Source organism: Microcaecilia unicolor, chromosome 3 (genome assembly GCF_901765095.1).
Source record: "Microcaecilia unicolor chromosome 3, aMicUni1.1, whole genome shotgun sequence".
Lineage (NCBI taxonomy): Eukaryota > Metazoa > Chordata > Amphibia > Gymnophiona > Siphonopidae > Microcaecilia > Microcaecilia unicolor.
This window is the reverse complement of record NC_044033.1, coordinates 368,205,349-368,222,857: the sequence shown is the minus strand read 5'-3', so window position 1 is coordinate 368,222,857 and position 17,509 is coordinate 368,205,349. Positions and strand designations below refer to the sequence as shown.

The window sequence follows — 17,509 nt, the reverse complement described above, 5'->3', positions numbered from 1 at the left end:
AAAAAACTACTGTACCTTAATATACACCACTTCAAAAGCCTTCAGACTTGCAGGTGGCTTATACAGTTAGGTACAGTAGGTATTTTTCTGTTTCTGGAGGGCTCACAATTAAAAAAAAAAGTTGAAGTGGGATTTGAACCTAGGTCCCTTAGTTTACAGTCCACTGCACTAACCACTAGCAGAACTTCCAAGGGGGCCAGCCTTATGAGCAAGAGATTTCAGACATGCCCCCAGCCCACCCATAGCTCTACCCAACCCTGCCCACAGCTCCACTCTGCCCTGCTCAGCCCCATCCACAACTTCACCCTTAGCACACTCTGATGGCAGCCAGTGGCATCAGCAGCTGCTTCCCCTTCCAGCGCCTTAATAAAACGTTATCTCCTGCTGCCGCTGGACCAGTCCCACAGATCTTATCGCAAGACTGGTCCTGCAGCAGCAGCAGATGACATTTTATTAAGGTGTCTCCTGCTGCTTCTGGAAGGAGAAGCAGCTCAGCGGGACATCCCGGCTCCCCAGCAGGAGTGCTGGAGATTACCTTCAAAAGCGGGAGACTTGGCAGGACTGTACTAGGCTGCTCCTCAGACCTGCTTCCTGCTGTGCTAAGAATGCCCATAATACCAGAAGCTGACATACAGCCTATTCCCTTCTGGCTTTACTTTCAGGGGAGAGGGTGGGGGACAGGCACCACTAGGGGATTAAAGAGGTGTCATGCTTTAATCCCTCCAGTGGACATCTGCTCAATCAGAGCACCTTTCTGTAATCTAAGCAGGTCTAAATAAGGATGTCCTTTTTAGCCATAGACATTTCTAATCCCTTTGGTAGCTGTGGTTGGACATCCAGATTTCAGGCCCTCTGTAGCCCCAACCTTGCTATTTGGATGTACTGCAGTGTTGGATGTCCATATTCTGCCTTTGCGAAATCAGAATTTGGATGTTTCTAGCACATGGATGTCCATTTTGGCCATTTGAGACATCCATATGCTTCGAAAATGTGAACCATTATGGGGCTCATTTTCAAAGTGCTTAGACTTACAAAGTTCAGTGGGTTACTATGCAACTTTGTAAGTCTAAGTGCTTTGAAAATACGCCTCTTTATCACTTCCGATTAATTGTAAGTATTGACTGAAAAATAATTAATACTACGACCACTATGCAAAAATTTTTTTATTTCAGTTTAATTTCCTTGTTTATATCAAATAAAATGTAAATCGTTTAACAAACATGTCTACTTTTATTCAAAGACACACACACACAAATGGCATAAGGAATCTCTGAGCAGAAGACAGGTCTAAAAAGAGACATGATGAGTGTGCAGGAATATCCCCTGGTTAAACTGCAATTTGTGTGAGTTTCAGGAAACAACAATGGAACTGGCCATATGGTGCTCCAATCATACACACACAGAAACATTACAGTGTGAACACATAATTTGTATTCCAGCTGATACTGTATTTTGCAGAATTGTTCATGTTAATTTGTTGGTCTCTACAAGACTGTTTGGTTGTTAGCAGTGTAGCCAGTAGAAATTAAAAGAACAAAAAGCATTCCTATCAATTCCTTAGGCCTTTCCTGGGCTGTGAGTGGTGAAGAGCCTACATTTTGTCAGACTAGCTTAGAAAGCCATTCTTAAATCAAATCTAGTGGTGTGCTACAGCATATCTGGATTTGACCGTGTTGCATAGTCCTGCTTGTAGCACTACAGTTCCTAGTTGGATCTCAGGATTTATGGAAAGCAGTACACTGCAATGCCGGTCCTTTTGAGTAAATAAAGCCACCAGTCACTGGGACATTAGCTCTTTCCATTCTTCGCCTGCACCACTTTATCTTCCACAGGGGTTTCCGAGGATGATTTCTCTCCACCTTCTGCTCCTCCATCTAAAACAAATACAGAATATTTCCAGGATAAGGCAACAGGTCCAGTTTTTCTTTCACCTGGCTACTTTTCAGCTTTGAGTAACTTGTAATGCCTTTCTAATATGGGTTTATCTTCCTCAGTTTCTGACTACCTGATGGTAGCACTAGCAACATTAATATTCCCTTTGTAATCAGAAGTTTTCGTGTCATTCCACCTGTTCATCCATTCCACAGGCACCAGCATGTATGTTTCTGAAGTGAATATTTGTAAAATATCCCAGGACTCAATAACCAAGAAAATAAAAACATGCATAACATGGGCACACACACAACCTCCTTGAAAACACATACCCCAAATACTAATGAATAAAATAGTAAAGAGAAAAACATAGAAAGACATTGGCCACAGCTTTATTAAATAAGTCATCATGAAATACAATGGAAAATTCATTCCCCAAAACAACAACATCCCAATTCCCACCATGTTCCAGCCAGGGAGTGACAAACTAGTCACTTTGCAAGAAACCAGAGATCTTCAGATATTATTATTATAAATGTCCAAACCATGGCGTCACATGGTCGTGCCAACCCCCCCCCCCCCCCCCCCCCCAACTAATGACAGTGATAGGCACGAGTACCCAACAACTTATATCTGGTCTCACTAAACCATCATTGTAATCCATCATTTTCCCAATAATGCCCAATGCCTCATACATTCAGGACAAGGCCTTCGGTTGCAGCTGTGACTGGGAACTGACTCCTCCTCCCCCCCCCCCCCCCCCCCCCCCCCCACAGAGTTCAGCTTCCCATTGCCTCTTGTCCACCCACAAACTAAAAACAAAATCCTTCCTTCCTGCCCAAAAAAGTCCCACACAGCATTCCTCCAAAACTCCACCTACCCTCCATTTTTGACCAATCAAATTATTCCTCACACATCTGCTACCTCAGAGTCAAATCCCTATATTTTAAGTCTAGAAACACTGCATTGCCCCTTCTCACTTCCTCCTCCCCTCCCTCCTTTTTCTGTTCCCTTTAGCTTGAGCTACTCAAATACCCTCATTAATTCCCAAAAATGTTTGAGGCCTGTGGGTTCGGCCATGTTACATGCGCTTTGGGTAGAAACGCCCCTGTTTACTGCAACTATATTTTCACAAAAAATAGTACCCTGTGGCAAATTGAAACTAAATTTTCTGCTGAACTGTCTAATCAACTAACCAAGGCTGAGTAGCATGACTATTTCAGATGGTACATGGTGCTCTTTTTAGGTAATGATTTATATAAGCATGAAGGAGGAATGTGGCACTGTTGCTATTAACATTTATTTTACTGTGGGTGCTGAAAGAATGGAATCAATTTTTGTACGTGATAAACTCAGCATTTCATCCATGCCTCATTATTCACATTAACTTCCTTGGAGGAGAATTAATTGATTTATATACACAGTTTGATGCATTCAATATTTAATTTTTTCAGGATGCGTCTGATTGATTTTTGGTCCAGATGTTGCAACTGGAATAGAATGACATGACTGTCATGCAGGAAGAAAACAGACACATACTGAAAGGCCTGGAATTAATGTTTTTGTGGGGTTTTGTCTTTTGGTTTTGTTTTTTCTTAAATCTCAATTTAATGTATAAGTAGCAATAACTAACACTCTAATAATGAATCTCATATGTATTGTGACACAGGGCTGGTTCAAAACAATCCGTGAGGTATGAGATAGTGACCCCACCAAGGCACCGAAAGCAGAAAGCCCCCTCAGAGTTCTAGTCAAGGAGTGAGGTGGGAAGGAATTTCACCCCACCCCCCAGAACACTGGTCAAGCAGCTTCCCCCCAGAAAAGACATGGGGACCTTCTATTAAAGGGCATTAAACATTTAATATATGGTTAAAGTGCAGGAATAGACTACTACACAACTGCATTAAGGGTATTTATTCTGCCCCCCCCCCCGTCACTTGCATTGGGGCAAATGATAGGATATATAATAAGACTACAGATCCCTCTTTCAAAGCACATGCCTGGTTTCCTGTGTCTTAATAGAAACTCTATTGGCTTGCCTTATTCTCTAAGCTTGCTGGGCAAGTTGCCCCCCATCAAGTCTGGAGATGTGGAGGGGCATACTCGAATGGCACCGGCCAAATCAATGTGCAGCCATCTTCGAGCCGGCTCTGTGAAGGGGCGGAGCCAAGCATATTTTCGAAATACGCTTGGCGCCGGCCAAATCGCTCGCCGGGGTTAGATGAGATGGCCGACTCCGATTTTCAGCCATAATGGAAACCAGGGCCAGCCATCTCAAACCCGGCGAAATGTAATGCATTTGGGCGTGGGAGGAGCCAGCATTTCTAGTGCACTGCCCCCCCCCCCCCCTGACATGCCAGGACACCAACTGGGCACCCTAGGGGGCACTTCTAAAAAATTTAAAAAATAAAACAATTAGCTTCCAGATGCATAGCACCCTTCCCTTGGGTGCTGAGCCCCCCATCCCCCCCCCCCAAACCCACTGGCCATAACTCTACAGCATTACCATAGCCCTAAGGGCTGAAGGGGGGCACCTACATGTGGATACAGTGGGTTTTGGGGTTTTTTGGAGGACTCCCATTTACCACCACAAGTGGAACAGGTAGGGTGAATGGGCCTGGGTCCACCTGCCTGAAGTGCATTGCACCCACTACAAACTGCTCCAGGGACCTGCATATTGCTGTCAGGGAGCTGGGTATGACATTTGAGGCTGGCATACAAGTTGGCAAAAAAAAGTTTTTAAAGTTGTTGATTTGAGGGTGAGAGGGGGTTAGTGACCACTGGGGGAAGTCAGGGGAGGTCATCCCTGATTCCCTTTGGTGGTCATCTGGTCAGTTGGGGCCCTTTTTAGGGACTTGGACCTGAAAAAAAAGGGTTCAAATAAAGCGGACCAAATTCTTGTGACGGCCGGCTTTCTTTTTTCCATTATCTGTCGAAGCCGGCCATCTCAACGCATGCCCCCGTCCCGCCCCATCCCACCTTCGCTACCATGCCGACACACCCCCTTAGAACTTTCGCCGGCCCCGCGACGCAATGCAGTTGAAGCTGCCCAAAATTGGCTTTCGATTATGCCGATTTGGCCGGATTCAGGAGATCGACGCCCATCTCCTGATTTGTGTCGGAAGATGGGTGGCGATCTCTTTCAAAATTAAGCTGGTTAGTCTGCAGCATATCTCCTGTGAACTGAAACTGCCTATGCTGTATTCTGTCATATGATCCTTTCAAACTACTGTGACTCTATCAAGATTTCACCAGTATAAAGTATAAACAGCTTCAGTGTGTGACTGAAAATCAGTCTCTGTTGCTTGAGAGGGAGAGAGAGCTGGTAGAGAACAGACCCCCAGTTGGCAAGACAAAAACTCTTGTCCAACACATCTGAACTGTAAGGTTTTTTTTTCCTTGTTTGATTACTGCATTAAAGTAGATTTTGGTTTAAGAGTTCTGAGTCTTCTCATAGTGATGGTCTGTACTCTGGTTTAAACTGCATGCCAATCACCCAATGAAAGGGCAGAACAGTTTTGCAGTAATTTGCCTGTTGCACGTTAAATGACACATATTATGGGGCATGGCATAGGTGGAAAGTGGGAATGGAAGAATGTCAGTTAGCCTGTTATATTTACCAAGAATATTATATTGCCTCTGTATCACTCTATGGTGTGACCTCACCTTAAGTATTGCATTCAATTCTGGTCGCCGTATCTCAAGAAAAGATATAGCGGAATTAAAAAAGGTTCAAAGAAGATTGACCAAAATGATAAAAGGGATGGAACTCATCCCATATGAGGAAGGGCTAAAGAGGTTAGGGCTCTTCAGAGATGGCTGAGAGGGGATATGATTGAGGTCTATAAAATCTTGAGTGGTGTACAACAGGTAGAAGTGAATCAATTTTTCACTCTTTCAAAAAGTACAAAGACCAGGGGACACTCAATGAAATTACGTGGAAATACGTTTAAGACATTATGAGGAAATATTTTTTCACTCAAAGAATACTTAAGTTCTGGAACTCGCTGCCGGAGAATGTGGTAAAAACATTTAGCATATCTAGGTTTTAAAAGGTTTGGACAAGTTCCTGGAGAAAAAGTCCATAGTCTGTAATTGAGACAGACATGGGGAAGCCACCGCTTGTCCTGGGATTGGTAGCATGGAATGCTGCTGCTGTTTGGGTTTTTGCCAGGTACTTGTGACCTGGGTTGACCACTGTTGGAAGCAGGATACTTTTGCTATACCCAAAACTTAATGCTCTTTAGTAGAAGAGCCCCAAACAGGAAAACTCTACAATCTCTGGTTATACTCAACAAATACTGTAGCAGTTAAATTATACAGACTGGAGTTCTAATATAAAAAAAAAAATACTCAGCCATGGCCCTGCACACTGGAGTGTCATGATGTTAAATATAAACATATGTTCCATTTAATGTGAGTTATAGATATATATTTTTTAAGATTTCTGCCATAGTTGCTGTATATATTTTTCTTATTATTATTTTATTTCTTTATTTTTCTTGTATTACTTTTTATGGAGTTGTGTCATTCAATTTTTTAATTAAAAAAACGTAAACATATATTTTACATCCACTGAAGCATCCCCCATCCATCAGTGGTTATCTAGAACATTTCCTCATAGAATGCACTACACAAAAATAAAATTATTACTCTGGTATCACTTGAGTAACAGCAACATAAATTCTCTCCAGTACCAGGTATAACAGCATTAGCTCCCAAAATTCGCATAAGAGCCTTACCTAGGAAAAGGCAACAATGTAAATGTTCATGTTTATTCAATACTTTTTATACCACACTTCAACAATAATATCAAAGCGGTTAACATCAACTATAATACCAAACAATAAAAAATAAATATAGAAAAACATAAGGAAACTCAGTAAAATATGCATATAAAACTACTGTGTCTCCATCACTATGCAACCCCATAGGAACCAAACACCACAATGAAATTAATAAGTCTTAAGAATCAGGGGTGTAGCCAGCAGTTCATTTTTTTTGGGGGGGGGGGCCCTAGGGGTGGACTGAGGGGCCATGCATTTTCTCCCTGCTCTTACCCCCCCCCCCCCCCCCCCCCCCGCCACCATGCTAAAAAATCATACCTTTGTTAGCGGGGATGCTAAAGCCCCACTAGCCAAAGAGATCTGCTTCTGCTACTCACCACATGTGGGTTGGGCGTTTTGTTGCTTTTGCTTCTTCCCACCCAACAACCCCCCCCACCCATTATCTCTCTGCTGCTGCTGCTGCTGCTTCCCCTCTCCCCCATGCAGATCCAGCATCTTTCTCAGCCCCCCTCCAGAGTCCCAGCGGGTGACCGTCAGAGGCAACGAAACAGACTTCCTGTGGCTGGTTCTGCCTGTGCCTTTCCTCTATCACATCCTGCCTCCTGTGATGTAACTTCCTGTGGACAGAAGTGACAGAGGAAAGGCCCTGGCAGGACCAGCCACAAGAAATCTGTTTCACTGTCTCTACAAGTCACCTGTCGGGACTCTGGAAGACCGAGGGGGGGCAGTGGGTAGAGAGAGAGATGCCAGACCCACAAGGAGGAGGGGAGGAGGGAGGAAAAAAGGAATGAAGATAGTGACACCAGACACTGGGAGGTGGGGTCGAGAAAAGGAAAATGGATAACAGTAGCAGAGGACAGCAAGCCCCCCCTCCCCGTGGCTATGCCACTGTTAAGAATTTCCTTAAACTTAAAAAATGAGCTATCAAGTCATATCTTATTAAGAATAGCATTCCAAAGAAACAAAGCCAAGATATAAAATGAAGAGTTGTGTGTGTCCTCCAGTCTAGCATGAGCAGTTGATGGAATAATCATTCGATCATGCTTCAACCATAGAGTGACTAGGTGTATAGGGTATCAAACCCTTAAATAGTATTTGTGGAAATCCAGTTCCAAGAGCTTTATCAACAAAAAAAAGCAGTTTAATATGGATTCTAAAGGTAACCAATGGCTTTAAATAAACAATGGTGTAACATGTTCATAATAGTGGGCAGGAAAAAATCAGCCAAATTGCTGTTTTGAATAAGATCCAATCTCTTCAGTAAAGTTTACATAATACCATTATATAAAGAATTACAATAGTCAAAATGTGAAATGAAAGCATGAACCATAGAAGTCAATATTTTTTTAAAAAGCACCCTAGCACCTTCAAAGAGCTAGTGAGACTAAGCTGATGACCATTGATGATGGGGTCTGAATTGGGGTGGGGTACCACCCAGTAACACAAATAGCACCAGATGTACTAGGATTAAGATGTAATTTGTTTTCTGTGATCCACTGAGAAATCGTAGCTAGACAATCATTCAAAGGAGTAAGGTCTGGTTGTTTAGGATCGACATAACTAATACCCACATATTTGATCAGAGAGGCAAGAGTAGGTGAAAGAAATAGTGCCTTGTGGTATTCTACAATTCATCTCAACAGATTGTGATGTTGTGCATTAAAACTAACCCAAAAAATCTTGCTGTATACTGTATAGAAATCAATGCAATCCCACATCATGCAACTTCCAGAGAAGTAACTCATGATCCACAAGACTAAGGGGGAAAGTTATCAACAATTGGGTTACTATAGCATAGAGTCCCATTTTATGTAATAGAAATAGGTTGATAAATATTGGAAATAGAAGTGTCAAGTAACATAGTAACATAGTAGATGACGGCAGAAAAAGACCTGCACAGTCCATCCAGTCTGCCCAACAAGATAAACTCATATGTGCCACTTTTTGTGTATACCTTACCTTGATTTGTACCTGTCCTTTTTCAGGGCACAGACCGTATAAGTCTTCCCAGCACTATCCACGCCTCCCAACCACCAGCCCCGCCTCCCACCACTAGCTCTGGCACAGACTGTATAAGTCTGCCCAGCACTATCCCTGCCCCCCAACCACCCTCCCTGCCTCCCAACCACCAGTTCTGGCACAGACCGTATAAGTCTGCCCAGCACTATCCCCGCCCCCCAACCACCAGCCCCGCCTCCCACCACCAGCTCTGGCACAGACCGTATAAGTCTGCCCAGCACTATCCCTGCCTCCCAACCATCAGCCCCGCCTCCCACCACCAGCTCTGGCACAGAAGAAAAGGAGAAATGGACAAAAGGTGTTCTCTCCTGCAGTAGAGAGGCAGTGATTTAATTTTATATGAATACTAAGGCAATCTGATTACTGTGTTAACTTTCAAAGGATCTGTTTGAAGCAGTCCCCTTAAACTATATAGAGAAGAAAGCTCCCAGGTAACCTTCTTTCTGAGATGTTCTACTACTACTACTTGACATCTCTAAAGCGCCACTAGGGTTACGCTAGTGTTAGAAGTGTCAAGTGAAGGTTGAGGGGGGGGGGTGTTGTTTTGGGTTTTTTTTTTTAATTCAGGCAAATTAGAGACTCCTTCTATACCAGGGAGTCTACCAGTCTCCTGACTAGTATTTAGCATGAAAAATTAGAAACCTAGAGGTCTGGGACAAGGCTCTTCAAGAACAATTCTGAGAAAGGATAGATGGCAGAAGAAGAGACAGACAGAAAATTTAATCTGCCAATAGTTAAAGTAGTCTAAATCACTTGTCCAGGGCTAACCACAAATATTCAGCAGCACTAACTGATTGGTGCTACTGAAAATCCATGATTAGCATCTAGCTGATTCCTGCTAACTTGTGGACATTCTGGGGCAGATTTGGCACGGTTAACTGCATAAAAAGCAGTTCTATCTTTATGTAACTCATCTTATGTGGTTAAGAGCTACATATTGCACTGGCACAGTACTTAAATGGTTCTTTTCCTTCTTACACAATCATTCATTTATGGTCTCTACTATAACTTCTCAGTCCTTATCATTTCCTCTTTACTGTGGTGTCCCTCAGGGTTCAATTCTATCCCCCTCTTCAATATCTTTCTAAGATATTTCTAAGAACACTTCATTTGTTCGGTCTCATGGAGGGGCATAATCGAACGTGAACGCCCATCTCCATGGGCATCTATCTCCAAGAACGGGTACGTGAAGGGGCGGGACAAACCGTATTTTCGAAAAAAATGGGCGTCCATCTTTTTTCCGATAATACGGTTTGTGCCAGCCAAATGCTTCGGATTTGTGCGGATTTGAGCTGGGCGGTATCGTTTTTCAGCGATAATGGAAACCGAAGGTGCCCAGCTCAAAAACGACCAAATCCAAGGCATTGGGTCGTGAGAGGGGCTAGGATTCGTAGTGCACTGGTCCCCCTCACATGCCAGGACACCAACCGGGCACCCTAGGGGGCACTTGTAACAATTAAAAAAAAGTTAACTACCTCTGAAGTCCATAGCTCCCTTCCCTTGGGTGCTGAGCCCCCCAAATCCCCCCAAACCCACTCCCCACAACTCTACACCATTACCATAGCACTTATGGCTGAAGGGGGGCACCTAGACGTGGGTACAGTGGGTTTTAGGGGCGGTTTGGAGCGCTCCCATTTACCACCACAAGTGTGACAGGTGGGGGGGATGGGCCTGGGTCCACCTGCCTGAAGTCCACTGCACCCACTAACAACTGCTCCAGGGACCTGCATACTGCTGTGATGGAGCTGGGTATGAAATTTGAGGCTGGCATACAGGCTGGAAAAAAACGTTTTTCAAGTTCTTTTTTTTTTGGTGGGAGGGGGTTAGTGACCACTGGGGGAGTCAGGGGAGGTCATCCCCGATTCCCTCCGGTGGTTATCTGAGCAGTTGGGGCACTTTTTGGGGACTTGTTCGTGAAAAAAAAGGATCCAAAAAAAGTGACCCAAATTCTCACTAAAAACGCCTTTCTTTTTTCGATTATCGGCTGAGGACGCCCATCTCTTCTCAGCCAATAAACATGCCCCAGTCCCGCCTTCACCACAACTCCGACATGCCCCCGTCAACTTTGGCCGTTTCCGCAACAGATTGCTGTTGAAGACGCCCAAAATCGGCTTTCGATTATACTGATTTGGCCACCACGGGAGAAAGACGCCCATCTCCCGATTTGGGTCGAAATATGGGCGTCTTTCTCTTTCGAAAATAAGGTGGATAGTATCTCAGCCTATTATTATGATGACACTATTCTTTTAACAACCTCTGTTCACCCCTTTTCTCTTGATTTCTCATAGTTACAACATTATTTGGATGTTATCTCCTCATGGTTGAGGACCAATCATCTGGTTCCCAAGCTCTCAAAATCAATCACCTGCTGAATTACTAATTCATCATCTGGACCAACTTCTGCTCCCTTGTTTAATGGTATAAATGGTAATAGTATAAATTAATCCCCTTATTTTCTTAGTCCTGTTACTCTCTCTTATCCATCTATATGTTCCATGTTTTCTTACATTAATGTTTTATTGCATATTGTGTTAACATTGTAGCATACTGTGCCATAATTTCTATTGTTATTTGCATATTTTTACTGCTGTAATTATCTTTTACTTCGCTACGCCTCTGACACGCCCCTGTGAACTTTGGTCATCCCCGCGACGTAAAGCAGTTGGGGATGCCCAAAATCAGCTTTCGATTATACCGATTTGGGCGACCCTGTGAGAAGGACGCCCATCTTCCGATTTGTGTCGAAAGATGGACGTCCTTCTCTTTCGAAAATGAGCCTGAGTGTTTCCCCAAAATGACTCAATGCCAACCAAGGAGTTTAACAATAAAAAGATAATATTTTTTTAATTATTTGAATTATATTTAAATGTTAATGAAATTTTACCAACTTGCAAATTCAACATATGTATTTCAATTACAGATTTGCAACACAAATCAGTTTAGTCTCTAGAAACATTGAGAGCATTTTCAAGTGAGTTTAACTATTAGTTACATAAATCATTTAAGCACATTCAATTTTGAAAACACTAGATTCTTTAAAGTTTCATTTCTCCTATCTTTCAGATTTCTGGAGACCTTCAAGGATCTCAACAGGTAAGTTCTCCCTACTCTTTTTTTTTTTTCTTTTAGTTCTCTCATTTATTGTTCAGGTTTCCTTTACTATTTTCTCTTATGTGCACTTTTTTAATAGTTTCAGTCTCTTAGCTGTTCTTTTTGTTTTCTCTCTGGCTCTCTTGAACGGTGGGCGCCCTTTCTTTCAGGTGATGATCTCCAGCATCAACTTTCTTCCAGTCTTTTCCTAGTAACATGTTCTCACCAATACAGCTCCCTCCCAACTGCCAGCCTGAGCTGTTTGTCACTCTCCTGAGAGTTCATCAGCATGCGGAACACTCAGCCCATGCACACAGACTACTCAGTTTCACTACACTGCTCACTGCCTCTACACCAGATCTAGAAGGGGCCAGTTAATCTTTTAAAATTTAACCCATAGGGTTACACATAAAAAAGTTTCTTAGCTAGACAGTAAGCTTTATTATCCAAGCTGTCTTGGTCTGCCTAATGCTAACAGATTTAAGGTAAGTGATAGCTCAATGTTTGTAAATAGCTAACATATTCAAAGATTTAGAATATTGCTAGGGATGCCACTTTGGATGATGGTGCTGCCCCAAGTGGCATTGGAAGGTGAAAGCTGCCACATGGAACCCTCTGAACTATCAATGTAAGACCCAAGGGAGCCAGGGGGTGAGGGAGGGTAAGGGTAGAGGGTAGAATGTTGATGTTGAGGATTGGGCTTGATGGTGGGGAGAAGATCGGGAGAGAAGTTTGATGTATGGGATGCAATTGAGGGGGTTTATGGATGTCATGGGCTGGGGTTGAAGTTGGGGAAGGGATTGGAGAATTCACTGATGTCAAGGATGGAACTGAGGATTTATGGTTGTTGGAGAAGGGATCAGGTGGAGGAAAGTGGAAGGGGGTGCACTGCCCATCATTTCCGATTTATTTATTTATTTGATGTACTCTCATAAACTGCATGTTATGCTGTCACCATGGGGTAACTGTCTGTCCTGTATGCCACATTCCTCACCATCTAGTTTTTAAGCTCCCTCTTTTTAATGCATCTAAACATAGTAGATGATGGCAGAAAAAGACCTGCACGGTCCATCCAGTCTGCCCAACAAGATAACTCATATTTGCTGCTTTTTGTGTATACCCTACTTTGATTTGTACCTGTGCTCTTCAGGGCACAGACCGTATAAGTCTGCCCAGCACTATCCTCACCTCCCAACCACCAGCCCTGCCTCCCAACCACCGGCTCTGGCACAGACCGTACAAGTCTGTCCAGCTCTATCCCTGCCTCCCAACCACCAGTCCTGCTTCCCACCACCGGCTCTGGCACAGACCGTATAAGTCTGCCCAGCACTACCCCCGCCTCCCAACCACCAGCCCCGCCTCCCGATCTTGCAGTTTTCAGCCTTTCATTAACTCTCCTCTTTCTTTCTTTCTTTCTTTCTTTCTTTCTTTCTTTCTTTCTTTCTTTCTTTCTTTCTTTCCTTCCTTCCTTCCTTCCTTCCTTCCCCCTGTACGAGCATCTCCCCTCTCTATCTCTCCCTTCTCTCTAGTTCTATCCCTGTGCTCAGCATATCACCTCTTACTCTAGATCTCTCTCCTTACCCCCAACCTCTCCCCCACCCAGCAAGCATCTCTCCTCCCATCTCTCTCTCCTGTGTCCAGCAGTGCTCCCTCTAAGGTGCACAATTCCTACCTCTGAGAGTTGTGTAGGAATAGCATGGTTTCATTTTGGAAGAGCAAATCCAATAGGAATCCTGAAGAATTTGCCTGTCTTTTCCAACTGAAACTAAAATATCACTACACCACTACCACTTAAAGGAATGCTAGTGGCGGACTGTCATGCAACTCAGAGGGAACACTAGCCCATTATAAACCATAAAGCTGTATGTCTCTGTTGATCACCCCACCCCTCACCTATCCACACCCATCCTGTTAGAATATCAATGATATGCTTTGATGTCCCCATGCATACCTCCTACCCAACCCCATCCTCCCACCCTGTCAGACTGTCATAGTAATGCTTGAATGTTTTCACTTATATACACTGTCAGCTAGCACATTTGCTTATTTCCGATCTGACGAAGAAGGGCAACCTTCGAAAGCTAATCAAGAAATGTATTAAGTTACTGTATGTCCAATAAAAAAGGTATCAACTTATTTTCTTTTCCATGTTTTATTTTGTTTGATTTCTATTGATAACCTTCCCAATCTCTAACCCCAGGTACAGTCCTTGCTTCCTTCCTTTCTCCAGGTTCCACATCTCCCCCTTGTTTTCTTTTTCACCCTTCCCCCTCCAGGTCCAGTCTCTATCCCTTTTCTCTCCCACCCCCACTAGATTCAGCATCTCCCCCTTTTCTCTTCCCAACCCCATCCTGCATTTGGCCTTGCTTTTCTTTCTATGCCCACCATTTGTGTTTAGCATCTTCTCTTCCTTCTCTTCCAGCCCCCTCCCCTCAATACAGAATATTTTTTATCTCTTCTAGCTCCCCACTGTACAGTACAGCATCACTCCTCACTCCCTACTCCTCCCACTTCCGAGTGATACATCTTTCCTCTTCTTTTCCTTTCCATTGGCCGCAATGCTGCTTTCACACATAAAAGGCAGCACAGGAACTTAAGACTCCCAGTATGCACTTAAGGTCAGTCAGTGTTGCCCTCTCTGATGCAAACTTCCTGTTTTGGAAGAGGTGGAACAGATAGATTTTCAGGAGGCCCAGGCACAAGGGCTCAAAATTCCATGCTGCCTTTCCCTTCTACCGTCGACTGCTGCTTCTTCACAGATTTGGAGGCTCTTTCAGCCTGAGGCAGCTGCCTTATCCTACCTAATTTTAGAGCCACTATTATGCTATTCCATGCACTAAACATGCAAATATATGCATGTAAATGTACTAATTGGCACTGGATATGATTTTCTTAATTATGAGACCTATCTATTTTGGGGTTCATTATCCAAAAATATAACCGGAAGGAGCGTATGGCTAGATGTTCAATTTTTGAATCACAACCACGACCAGATTTTTTCTGTCTCTGACTTGCTCTGAAATGCTGCAGAAATGGCCTGTCTGGTTGGTTATTCTTATGGTATTTGGATGACAGAGCAGAATTAACCCTTAGATGGGTCTCGAGCAAACAAATGCATTGTGTACCCCACTGTTATATGGACAGATTTATAAACCATCTCACCCCCACTCCCTGGCATAATCATAGTGACCCAATCCCCATTCAGTCCCCTAAAATAATCACCTTCATCATCCCTCACTTGAAAAGATTCAACTCTGATTACCAAAAATTCCCAGTTCAGATAGACTGAATTTAATCCAAACTATTTTGTCAACCTTCACTGAAGTGATCCCTTTCCTCCTTGGACTATATAGGTTAAGAGTTATGGATTTACCCTTAGACAGTGAAAGTTCGGCTAGTCTGGGTGGCAACTCTGAAGTCTCAGCTTCGGTTGGAGAACCCAGTATATCTGGTAAGGCATTTCGGCGACCAGCTCTTCCTGAAGATGCGAAATCTGTGGCCACAGGCTCCACATCAGTCATTTCTGACCTCTGTCCTCATAGCAACACCTGCAAATAGGAAAAACAATATAACAATTGTGACGCCACAGTTATATCTGAAAAAAAATCTGAAATAAGATAGTTTGAACCTTGGATCCAGAACAAGTATTTGTTTTTCTAATCCTTCAGGGCTTTACTGCCCAGAGCATAGGTGCTGCCACATCCAAAGTATGTTGCCAAAGCTGATACTCTAGTATCTTGTTACTAGGAGCACTAAAGACCTTTTATTTCAATTAGATAGAATATTTATTTTGCCTTTTTGTTTGCTGATGAAAAAAAATCTGAAATTACAGGGACTTTTTTTTTTGGCTTTAGGACCTGAGAAATAAAAACAACCTTACCCCAGAGTACTGATTTGTGTATAGCTTAATCTGTCTAAAACTCCACTGCAGTTGCACACAACCATAATGGAAAATGTAGGGTTGGTTATTGTTAGATTTTTTTTTAAGGGTGAAAACCAATGCTGTAGAGAGAAATGAAATGCAGAACTTTTCAGACAGGTCTATTCCATCACATCACTTGCTAATTTTTTCTGTTTACAATTTCTATAAAATAGGAGCAAGTTATCAAAGGTATGATACAAGATCACCTTTTACTACACCTTGGTTTCCCATGGGATTCACTAACCTGAGATAGCTCAGTTCCAAACATTGCTGAATCCTATTTTAAAGATGTAATGCTAATTATGAGTCAGCTCATAAGCGGCATTATTTCAGCAGCCCAGGAGTACTGGACCGCAAAGCCAGGCCCAATGCTCCTGGAATGGCGGAACAGGGTCCCCTGGCTTCCAGCCTCCCAGCTTAAGCCCCACCCACCTTTCACCATCCATTCCCCACTTCCAAGGTAGCCTTTGCACCCTCAAAAAGCTACCTTTGCAACATTGGTGATCCACATACCCAGTCACTATTGCCTAGTCAGGTACCAACAGCAAAATGGCATGACTACTGCTAGAGGTCATGTTTCCTTATATGGAAATATGACCCCTAATGGTAGTCACACAAGACTCTCACTAGGGGTGCCATTTTATGGCCAGTGCCAGACTGGGCAGCGGCAACTGGGCATTGCTCCTGCCCAAATAACCCTGTCTGGACCACCATTATTGCAAAGGTAGGCCTTTGAGGGGGTGAGGTCTACCTTGGAAGTAGGAGAGGGGGCCTGAGCTGGGAGAGGGCCATGGCAACTTAAATATCACCATGTGAAATTAAGTTGGGCTACATTAGGGCCCTTTAAGTGAAGTTACGGGCCAAATGACTTAATATGACTTGAAGCTCGAATTCTAATTGATAAAATCCCACCAAAAACACGTTTTTCAATCACTTGCTGCCATTGAATTTTGGAATATACAGTATATACTTAAAATATTGTTGCACAGACTAGAAATGGTGTTTGATTCTTATCCAAATGAAAGCACAATTTCTTTGACCATGAAAATTTTCTTTTTTCTTTATTGTATTTTAATTTATCATATAGTGCCTGCAAGTCTGAAAGCTATCAAAGTGATATACAATCAGGTACAGTAGAAACGTTTCTGTCCCTGGAGGGCTCACAAAGTATTTGCTTTTAGATTTCACCAAACATAACAGAAGTGAAACTAATCAACCTTTAAAAACTCTTCATTTTTATTTAAAATTGTAAGTTTCCCTTTGAGAATTTGCTTGCATGCTTGTAAGTCACAAGTGAGCTTTGTAAATGCCTTCTACAGGGGAAATGCTATAACAATACACCTGTTCTATAAAGGAAAGTAGCCGCCTGCTTTCTTTTATAGAATAGTAACATAGGGGCACTTTTACTGAAGGGTGTTCATTCCTAATTTGCAATTAAGGCTTACTACAAAAGCATTTTGTGGTATTTTGTCTGTTAATATGTGCTAAATCATGCAATAGCTATTGTCTGTGACGATCCTAGGTCGGCTGCCACCCGGGGCAGATCGTCAATGCGCACCCCCCCCCCCGGGTGCAGCATGACACACCCCCCCCCCCCAGTGCAATGACCCCCCCCCCCCCCCGGTGCATCAACCCCTCCCCCCCAGGTGCATTCTTAGCTGCTGGGAGCAGCCGCGCGGCTCTCGGCTCCGCTGGCTCCCTGCTCCCTCTGCCCCGGAACAGGAAGTAACCTGATCCGGGGCAGAGGGAGCAGGGAACCAGCGGAGCTGACAGGCACGCGGCTGCTCTCTGCACCCCTCCAGCAGCGTGCATCCGGGGT

General features: G+C 43.5%; 1 protein-coding gene across 1 annotated transcript; it reads right to left on the bottom strand.

Moving 5' to 3' along the window:
- Positions 1 to 1,153: 1,153 nt before the first annotated feature.
- On the bottom strand, positions 1,154 to 15,322 carry PKIB (cAMP-dependent protein kinase inhibitor beta). Its single transcript, XM_030195528.1, has 2 exons — positions 15,142 to 15,322; positions 1,154 to 1,874 (listed from the first exon to the last, which is right to left on the bottom strand). The coding sequence occupies exons 1-2, from the start codon at positions 15,287 to 15,289 to the stop codon at positions 1,789 to 1,791; spliced, it is 234 nt and encodes a 77-aa protein (XP_030051388.1). The 5' UTR covers positions 15,290 to 15,322; the 3' UTR covers positions 1,154 to 1,788.
- Between the last annotated feature and the right edge of the window lie 2,187 nt (positions 15,323 to 17,509).

What these genes read in the sequence shown, in the direction of transcription:
- PKIB (XM_030195528.1), bottom strand. Translation starts at nt 15,289, where the DNA reads ATGACTGATGTGGAGCCTGTGGCCACAGATTTCGCATCTTCAGGAAGA. An exon ending in CGAACTTTCACTGTCTAAGG is followed by an intron (nt 1,875 to 15,141) that starts GTAAATCCATAA and finishes TATTTGTTTTAG; the next exon opens with ATGGAGGAGCAGAAGGTGGA.